This window comes from Lactuca sativa, chromosome 7, assembly GCF_002870075.4.
Source record: "Lactuca sativa cultivar Salinas chromosome 7, Lsat_Salinas_v11, whole genome shotgun sequence".
In the NCBI taxonomy this organism is placed as follows: domain Eukaryota; kingdom Viridiplantae; phylum Streptophyta; class Magnoliopsida; order Asterales; family Asteraceae; genus Lactuca; species Lactuca sativa.
The window spans coordinates 172009328-172020803 of NC_056629.2; the positions used below are offsets into that span (position 1 = coordinate 172009328).

At 27.2% G+C, this 11476-nt stretch overlaps 1 protein-coding gene across 1 annotated transcript; it reads right to left on the bottom strand.

The window, feature by feature from the left end:
* Nucleotides 1-2413: 2413 nt before the first annotated feature.
* Nucleotides 2414-2914, bottom strand: LOC111902870 (uncharacterized). Its single transcript, XM_023898679.2, has 2 exons — nt 2558-2914; nt 2414-2482 (listed from the first exon to the last, which is right to left on the bottom strand). Exons 1-2 carry the CDS (start codon nt 2912-2914, stop codon nt 2414-2416), a joined length of 426 nt encoding a protein of 141 aa, XP_023754447.2.
* Between the last annotated feature and the right edge of the window lie 8562 nt (nt 2915-11476).

An 11476-nucleotide genomic window follows, 5' to 3' on the forward strand; every position in this document is an offset into this window, starting at 1 on the left:
TTTTTTCAACAAGTATTCTTTCCTATTCTTAGGAAATAACATTACTTTTTGATTGTTTTTCATTTGATCCATGGAAAGATGGAAATGATTGATAACAACATGACTACAGAAGGGATCCCTATAAAATATCGGGGTTTTCTTGATAATTTGGTAATTATTTTTATTTTAGTTTATATTTATTGTTTTGTTTTGTTTTTTATACTAACAAAAAAACATTTATGCAGAAGACAATGTTTAAACAGTATTTGAATATTTTGGATTAGAGTCATTTCATTCAAAATAATGAAGATGGAAAGATTTCAGATGGACTGGCAAACTAAAGACAATGACGTTGACTGTGGGTTATTTCTGATGAGACACATGGACGTTTATCGTGGTGGTGGAGCGGAGAAGTTAGATGTTGATTTTCTGCCTAAGTGTACCAGTCAAAAGATGCAATTTTCTGAAATAAGGAAGAAATATGTTTGTAAGATGTTGTCAAACATGAATTTGTGCAAAGCTTCTTTTGTTACAACTCTTGAGGTTATGATAATCTATCAAGCTACAAGAGGAAGAAGATTTACACTGAAAGTCATTTACATGAAGTTGAAGGCAGGGTTGAAGCAATAGGTGTTCTTTGATTATTTGATGTGTCTGCTTTTGAAAATATTTTGGTTTTTATGTGATTTGATAAGGAAGACTATATAAGTATCCTTGTTTGTTTTCTATTTAGAATTTAAATGTATGTTTTGTTTTTTGTTTTTGATGATGACCATGCTATGGTAAACTATGATACACTTATCCTATGAAAGAAATGTTGGTTTATAATGATGCTAAGCAAGTCTATATAAGTATGTTTGTTTGTTTTATGTAAAATTTATATGTATATTTTTTTTAATGATCACCATTATATGGTAATATATGATCCATTTATGATATGATACAAAATTGTGTTTTATAATGTTTTTGATTCAAATTATTCATAAAATAAAATGTTATGTATGTTAGTATGTGGCCCATGTTTTTAAGTCTTGTCCAAGTATAAAAGTATCAATGTTGTGACCCAACGTGTTTTTAAGATAAATAGTATTATAGTTAATTCAAAATTTTATATTTTTTTAAACCATTTGTTCTTTATAGTTTGATGATGTAATTTCATTTTTTCAAACTTTTATTATGATTTTACAAATTAAATTCCTTACATTATATTAAAAATGTCATGTATAAAGTCATGAACCAAAATTGTTCTTATTCCACTAATATTTTTTAATCTATAATATATTTTATGTTGGATAACTATTTTTTTTTATCAAAGTTTTTGAATAAAAAAATATAGAGATTCAAAAAGAAATTATCATTTATAACACCATTTAATTTTAATAAAAACTTATAAATAATATTTTGGATAAAAAAAATTTGCATCAAAAAATATTTATATATAAAGAATAAAAAAGAACTTGATATTTTCAACATCATTTTAATCAACCTATCAAACATTTTATTAAAATATTTCATTCATAAATTAATGAAGCAAAATTGTTTACTTTTGTAAATCAAATTTTAGCTATTATTAAAAAAAATTATATCTATAATTTTGTATCAACATTTTTGCATCAAAATTATAAATATAAAAAGACTCAAAAAGATATTACCATTTAGAATATTACTTTATTTAAAAATTCAAACAATCTTATCAACTACTTTATAACTCATATTTGAATTAAATCGTTTGCATCAAAAATATAAGGGTAAAATGATTCAATAAGAACTTAATATCTAGAACATCATTTTATTTAAAACATCAAACAAACTTATTAATCAATATATAGTTCTTTTGTTAAAAATATATCAAACAAATTTAATATCTATCAAACATTAGTTGTCGCGCCTTTTGTTGCGAATTTATGGCAATTACGTGCATCATGTTTTTCACTTGTGTCGTATTTTATGTATTTACCACATTTATGACATTTTCTCCTATCCTTCTTTGCTTTTTCAGCAACAATCTCCTTTCTACCCTTCATTCTTTTCTTTGTTTTTCAAACACCTTTGTTATTGATTAATGTAGGAGGTAATATCTTTACTTTCTCTTTCTGTTCCATACCCATCAAAGTCTCAATAACTTATGTGTTGTTAATTGATTTTGCATTTTTTGTTTCATTGTCAACCTTTGTCATCTTCTCATTCATTTCATCTTTTAACAAGATCAATTTGTCAAAATCATTCACCAGCCTATCAATGCAGACTCCATTTCAAATTCTAAAACCTGTATAACATATTGTATTTCTTCTTTCTTTTCTTTTGTATGGACATTTGGTATTTTATAAGTATTCATGTATCGTGGTACCACATCTTTTGTCCATCTTTTTGTCAAATATACTTTTGGATAACTCTCCACACTTTCCATTCTTCAAACATAGAAACAGTGATTGCATTAAATTCCTGTCAATTCAAATTTGAAGCGGGAAGAAAGAAGTTTTTGATCCGATTTAAAAAGTTCAACCTGTAAAAAAAAAGTAATAAATAGTCAATATAAGTTAATATAAGATGTGTAATATAATTATAATTTATAATGTACCTCAAATTGGCCATGACGTTGTGGATGTTTGTCTATATCTTTTATTGTGAGTGTTTTCAATTCTTCTGATTCTTCTAATCTGATTGACATGCAACTAACCATTGATGCAACAATCTCCGATTGAATATCAAAGAAAACATTTCCTGTGAATAATTCAACTTCTTCAACTTCAAGTTTCAATCTAGTTTTAAAATTTGGTTTCGTGTATCTTGAATCATGATCATTTTTTCTTTGAATGCATCTTTGTCCTTCTAATGTGGTATCAAAATGAGTTGAAAATTCAATCAAATGCAAATCTGAGTTAGAGAGTAGCCCATAGAAATAATTTTCAGCTTCAGATTTTGATGTAGTCCTCATTAATCCAGAGAATGTGCATTCTTTGAAAAAAGAATGAATCCATAAATCTCTCATTTTGTACATCTAGTTGAACCAATTGTTTTCATTTAAGTGAAACTCATCCATTAAGTTTTTTCATGTTGATTCAAAATCTTCTTTAAGTATTGTTTCATTCCAAATTAGACCACTCAACTTTTTCAAAACATCTGTTTTTACCATATGACTTCCCAACTGCATACATATATATAAAATTAAAAAACCATTTATATTAAATAAAAAAAGATATAATTTTATACTAACCTTGTCATTAAATTTTTGTTATATGTGCCACATACACAATCTATGTTTTGCATTCTAGAATACAACTATTGCTTGTAAAATGGCAGCATCATGATCTATCACAATCACATTTGGCTCTTTGAGAAATGTTTTTTCTGAAAGCATGTAGTAGCCATGAATAAGATTCAATGCTTTCACTTGAAGTAACACAGCTCCAAAAGTTATGCATCGTTTATGATTATCTATACCAGTAAATGATATAAAAATCATCATATATCTGTAAAACAAAGAAATGACAAATTTATTTATTCAAATTTTTAGTAATGATGCAAATTATTTATTTTAAATTTTTATTAATGATGCAAATTATTCTTTTTAACGTTTTAATATTATTAAAGTAGTGATCCAGTTATATATATATATATATATATATATATATATATATATATATATATATATATATATATATATATATATATACATAATTTCAAAAAATATAACTATTATTGTTGATAGATTAATATTTCAAAAAATTAATGATTCTAAATACAATGATTCAAAAATATAATTTAATGCCTTACACAATATTTATTTAAATTTGATCTAATTTAAGATAATCATTAAATGATTCAATAAAAAAATTATTGATATTCAAAAATTTCCTATATGATTCTCTATTAATAATGATTATAAATATGATGATTCAAATTATAATTAAATTAAAGATACAATTTATTTTTGAATCTTTTATTTTTAAATTTTTATTCTCAGAAACTTTTGATACAAAATTGTTATAACTAAAAATAATGATCCACTATTCTAATATTTGTAAATTAAATAATTCGAAAATATAAGTAAATTATGGAGTCACTTGTTTGTTCGGTAAGTTAGATCAAAACCAAGAACATCTTCAAAGTCTGAATACTTTCAAAAATATTTCATTATTATTGTTGATAGATTAATATATCATAAAATTAATCATTCCAAATACAATGATTGAAAGATATAATTTAATGACTTACATACTATTTATTTAAATTTCATCTAATTTAAGATAATCATTAAATGATTCAATAAAAAAATATTAATATTCAAAATTTTCTTAAATGATTCTCTATTAATAATGATTATAAATATGCTGATTCAAATTATAATTACATTAAAGATACAATTTATTTTTGAATCTTTTATTTTTAAATTTTTATTCTCAAAAACTTTTGATACAAAATTGTTATAACTAAAAATAAAGATCCACTATTCTAATATTTGTAAATTAAATAATTCGAAAATATAAGTAAATTATGGAGTCACTTGTTTGTTCGGTAAGTTGCATCAAAACCAAGAAAATCTCCATAGTCTGAATAGTTTCAAAAATATTTCATTATTATTGTTGATAGATTAATATATCATAAAATTAATTATTCCAAATACAATGATTGAGAAATATAATTTAATGACTTACATACTATTTATTTAAATTTGATCTAATTTAAGATAATCAGTAAAATGATTCAATAAAAAAATTATTAATATTTAAAATTTTCCTAAATGATTCTCTATTAATAAGATTATATATATGATGATTCAAATTATAATTGCATTAAAGATTCAATTTAGTTTTGACTCTTTTATTTTTAAATTTCTATTCTCAAAATCTTTTGATACAAAATTGTTATAATTAAAAATAATGATCCACTATTCTAATATTTGTAAATTAAATAATTCCAAAATATAAGTAAATTATGGAGTCACTTGTTTTGTTCGGTAAGTTGCATCAAAACCAAGAAAATCTCCAAAGGCAGAATAGTTTCAAAAATATTTCATTATTATTATTGATAGAGTAATATTTCATAAAATTAATGATTCTAAATACAATGATTCAAAAATATAATTTAATGACTTACATACTATTTATTTAAATTTGATCTAATTTAAGATAATCATTAAATGATTCAATAAAAAAATTATTAATATTCAAAAATTTCCTAAATGATTCTCTATTAATAATGATTATAAATATGATTATTCAAATTATAATTACATTAAAGATTCAATTTATTTTTGAATCTTTTATTTTTAAATTTTTATTCTCAAAATCTATTGATACAAAATTGTTGTAATTAAAAATGATGATTCACTATTCTAATATTTCTAAATTAAATAATTCGAAAATATAAATAAATTGTGGAGTCACTTACTTGTTTGTTCGATAAGTTGCATCAAAACCAAGAACATCTCCAAAGACATAATAGCTTCGTTTTGCTTCTTCATTCGTCCAAAACAATTCAGTCAATTCTCCATTACGTCCAACACTATAGTCAAATGAAAAATCCTGTAAATAATCCTTTTCTTCACTAACTTGTTTATCACAAAATCTGCATCTGTTTCTCCAATTAATTCAATCCAATCTCTTTTGAAATTTTTTGTATATGTTCCTATAGCTCTAGTATTCTCAAAACCACCCCTAGACTCTTTCATGTATTTATATGCAGCACCTGGTCCCACATTAACATTTAACATATATCACATATGATTTTCTTTTGTGAAAATGTGAGTCTTCTTTCAGAATTTAGAAACTTTTTATCTACATGAACAAACATATGTGTATGTTCTTCTTTAAGCTCATATATAAGTCATACGTTATTATTGTTGACCTTCATTCTCACATATGTTTCACAGTTTACTCTAATAGAAGGTCTTCTGTATTTTTTGCTGTTTGAATCTGTTAGAGTATCATATGCAGATTTCTTTTTTGATCCTTGCCTATTACATACTATGTATCTTTTTCCATAACCTTCTACTCCTTTCACTATCTTTGTAGATCCTATTCTTGTTTCAAAACCACTTTTCCTAGCATTTTCTTTATAAAATGCTAAACCTTCTTCAAATGTAGGAAAAGTTTGTCCCTTATAAGGTTTGATATCTACATCTGGGATCCAGTATATTTTTCCATTAATAATTGTCACAGTTGTATCACATATACAATATGATGAAGATTCAACATTCCCTGATGAACATCCAATATTTGTTGTGATAGAACCATTGTTAATAATTCATAAAATATTGTATATTAAATTATATTTTACAAAAAAAAAACAATATTATTAATAACAAAATTACCTTGATCATTACTTTCTGAATTTGTTGTTTTATTTTTTTCGCTTTCTGCATAATCAACATGCATTGTACATTCTATATTTGCTGAATTTTGCTCCACAACTTGTTAGCGACCTAACATTAGCATAGAACCGTATATTAACATGATATATATATATATATATATATATATATATATATATATATATATATATATAGAGAGAGAGAGAGAGAGAGAGAGAGAGAGTTAGGATCATATATATCCTTTGAGTAATGTGTGAATGTATGACTCAATATAAACCAATCATTTTAAAAACCTAATTAATTATGAGAATTATGTAAATTAATTATATATCCAAGATAATATCCCTTAATGTTAGGCAAAGTTTTTAATCAATTTGTTATCTTTACAATCAATGAAAACGCACACACATCTTCACCAAGCCGACAATTAAAAAAACCTCAAACCACCACCATTTTTTTCTACGTTTTCCTGCCATTAACACAACCAGACAACACCACCATCTTCTCTTTTTCATCCTATCTTTGAATTGAAGTTGATCCATTAGGAAAATGTTCCTTATCATTCGATCTTCAATCTGTGAACATTCCTGTAATATGCATTATCGTGTTGTTCATTGCGAATTCCGACAACTTCATGGTCACCGTCCTTAATAAATTTTGTTAGTAGGTGATGAAATCAGACTTCCACAACCACCGTAATTCCTCGATCCTTCATTATCAGAATATGTTATACTTGCTAAATGAGGGATCATTGCATACAGAACGGGTAGGATCTTCACCGAAACTGGTGGTTTATTTATAAGTTTGAATACAATATTTAAATTGGACCTGCAAATTAAAAATTGATGATTCTCTTAAATTCTTGTTAAAAGCTTTACATATTTAAATGTATGCATTCAACGGAATGAACTTTTACATCATGAGTGTTCTTAATTTTTGTACTTATTGCATGAAAAGAAGTTCGACAGTTGATGAATTTTTGGATTGTGCCTCAAATTCGAAATGTTTGACTTTTCTTATCATATTCACATTAACCCGTCGATTTTGTTTTTGAATTCATAAAAGAATCTTCAATCAATATATATTTGTTAAATCAATGGTATGACCCACCAAAAACTTGTTTACTACCTTGGAACAATACCGATACTAGAAGATGGTAGTTTCTTAAAAACGTTTTAATTTATCAACATATATAAATATCTTATTATGAGAATTAGAACTTGTTTATTTGGTCGATTTTGTAATTTTTATGGTTACTTTTATACAGGTTCAAATGGTGGTTGTTCTTTAAAAAGGTTTGAAGATAGGGTTTACTGAAGAGAGGCGGGGTTTTGGTGCCTACTACACAATGTATAACTCAAGTTGAAGAAATTGACAACACTTCTATTGAAGTTAAAATTTCCACTGCCGCATAAAAAAGAACAAAACTAAAGACTTCGCGAATGTAGTGCAAAGAAAAAACACTAGAATTCAATATTACGGAAGACATTCTCAGAGAATGTCATCCTTATAAAATGTATTATAACTTATTCTTAAAGAATTATTGAAGATTTATTTTAATAATTTTACATTTTTGATGTATATCAGTTTCAAATTGTATTTCAAGTTTAATCTCATAAAAATGTTAACAAATTCTATAAGAATATATCCATCGGAGAAAGTAAAACACAAAAATGTTTTAAATATTTGTATTTTTCAAGAATACTTGATTTTTTTAAGAATTCTTTAGTTGTATAAAATAAGTTATGATGTTATAAAACTAGAACACTATATTTTTCAAGAATTGCTAACGTTGTATAAAAAAATTGTGCTATAGAATTATAACAATTCAAATTCTTCAAGAATTCTTTAGGTTTGTAAAGAATTAAATGTGTTAAACCATTTCTTATGCCTAAATCCTGCAAGAAATTTTTATTTGTTCTTAAGTTAAACGGATTCTTAACCTTAAATTCTACAAGAATATTTGATTTGTTGTTAAATTAAATTGATTCTTAAAAGTTACTCCTTAAAAATCAAGATCTAAGATAGAACAATATATTCTTCGAGAATATCATATTATTATTTGTTTTAAAAAATTCAAATTATTCTCCAGGAAACATATGATTCTCATTGACATATTATATTCTAATTTGTGTTAAATTTTTTAATTTGATTTTCATTAATTAAGTTTGACTTAGTTACCTAAAATGTAGGTAAATTTTTATTTATGTCTCTTAATAAATTGCCATATTTACCTTTACAAGTAGTTAAGTGCAATTATATATATTGTTTATATTTGATTAGCCTTTTGTATTAGTAAATTTTGATATCACTCATCATATTGTCAATAAAAAATTGAAAACAAATGTTTTTTGTACATTAAACAATGATCTAAAGTTTTTTATGAATAAAAATCCGATTTGTAACCTAATGATAAAACAGTTCCATATATGAACAAATGTTGTTATAGATCATGTCATTTCAATGGTAATGTATATAAATATCGACGAATCGAGATTTAAATCAAAGTTTACACAATAAATTAGATTTAATCATGTCAGATTCATAAATGATTCTGTTAGAATCGTAACTGAAAAAAAAAACTGTTTTGATATAGAGCATTACAAATCGGCAGTGATCTATCATTTTTGAGTTCAAATGTAAGCAAATTTTGTGTTATGTGAATCTAAAATATATAGTTTTTGTAGAAATCGATGATAATTTTGATGGGTTTTGTGCATATCTACATTCCTATGTGATCATGCAACCCTAATTGCTTTGGATCTAAGTTTGTCACTAATTGAACATGCAAGTTGAATACCAAAGCAATAATAGTAAAACTAGCATACATTTTCGAAAATTATATAAAATTAGGGTTACAATATTACCTTACTTGTTATGTAGCAATAACAAGACAATCTTGAAGATCCTTGACACTTGAAAGCTTAGTGACCCAAATGTTGCACCTCTAATAGTTCACAAACACCTAATGCAATAAGATGAGAGGAGAGAGGAGAGAATTGTAGGGTTTTGAGCATTCTAACACTCCTAAGGTGTACATGCAACCCTAGAAACCTTGGATCTATGTTTGTCTAAAATACATGCAAAATTTGATTTCCAAGGTTCTTAAGCCTATCTAGCATACATGGGGAACTTTAATCATAAAAGTTTGCTAGAAATACATACCTTGAAGTGATTTGGATTCCTTGAAACCTTGTGAGCCTAGCACCCCAAGTGTGATGCCTCAAATGTCTCACACAACACCAAATGCACTTGGAATAAACTTAAGAGATATGTAGAACACTTAGAAATCGACTTGCCCTCTTTTATTCTCTTAGGTGTCGATTTTGGAGTGTAACATGAAGCTTATATAGTGTGTTACAATTAGGGCTAAACCATGTAAACCCTAATTGTCATGACCGTTCATTTCCATGACCCATGGGTTATATAACCACCATGGAGCATCCATGGAGCATCCATGGAGCATCCTATGGGTTTTAGCCCAACTTAATAATCCATGGAGCTTTAGCCCACTATACAAGTATGAGTGATTTACACAATCAACCCATATATTTAATTAGTCTTCTTTTGATCACTTAATTAATTCCAAATTGATTTTTGATCAATACTAATTAAATAATACTATTAATATATTAGAACTTATAATATATTAATAAACCTTAAGTGTTATTTCTCTCATTTTATTCTATCCAAATGCATGATGTCATACAACCCAAATTGACCATGCCAAACCGGGTCAAGTACATACCAGAAATAGTTATGGACTTAGACACCTTATATAACAGTCTCTCACTTGGATAAGTCTAATAACTATAACTGCAAGTATGACTTTAGGAACCGATCACCAATCGTAGCTCTTTCAAGGTCTCTCGGAACTGAGATGATGATGATGATACGCCATTTAAGATAAGTGATCATATAATCCTCTGTTCTAGATATTAGCCGGACAAATACATGGAACAATGTCTTACTTATTATCCAACAGTTTGTTTCTCGATTTCCGATTTGTTTGACAAATAACTTAATTGAACACATCAATTTATTTCTGACTGGGCCTGGTACATAGGTCAAAAAAAATCATCGAGGGGCCCAGATATCGCTTCTAATCCAAGAAGGAACAAATAAACTTCGACATATGTTTGTTCTACTACTTGTTGAACCACACACAAAAGCACGTTTTATAACATCGAGTGTGACAGCCCGAAATTTCCATTCGGTACAACAATATCAAGTCAATAGAAGTTAGATCAGTTGCAGTAAATTTTCAGACTTTTGGTATAAGTTTGAGTATTTCTGGAGTTACTCTTAAAGGGATAGAGAGGATGCACTAGGGTTTTGTGCAACCCTGTTATTTCAAAACTCTATGATATTAGAGTTCACTGCGTGAATAAAATATTTTCTGCCCAAAATCCCAGGAGTATATATAGGATTCTGAGCCATATTTATTCATTAGTTACATTTCCAACTAGAGAAAAGTCGACTTCTCTCTCAAGGATCTTCGGACTTTCGTCCCGGAAAGTGAGTACATCTATCTAGTGGTATTGTAAAGCTTCTTATGTGCTTAATACACTAGAAATCATAGGAAAACATCAAGATTAAAGAGTTTATGGCCCAAGAACATCTTGGACCGTAAACCCTTCTTTAGGGGTCAAATGATGCCCTAGTCCCTTCCTATTGCAATGAAACTAGGTTAGACTTGTACCCTAATGTGTTTAGGACTAGAAAACACCCCTAGAACACCAAGAGTAAGGTGTTCACGGCCCAAGAAGTTCCAGGGTCGTGAACTCCAAACAAAGGGGCCAATGTGTGCTTTAAATTCTTCTAAAGCCTTGGACACTAGCCTAGATTTGTTCTTAGTTAAATTAGGGACTTGAAATCACCAAAAACACCCTTCCAATGGAGATTACGGCCATAATCTCCAAGGGGTTTGGTCCCAGGGCCGTGAACTCCTAAAAAGGAGTTAGATGATGCCCTAAACTCTTCCGAAGACCATGCCATTAAGTAGAAATGCTTCTTAGGGTCTTATAGAGCCTCAAACATCAATTGGTCATGTAAGTATGAGCTTACGGCCGTAAACTCTTGAGTTTACGATCGTAAACTCATTTGTTAGTGACATTAGGGCCGTGAACTCCATTATGGAGTTTTCCTTGAACCCTACACACAATAGCTTTTCCCTACAACACT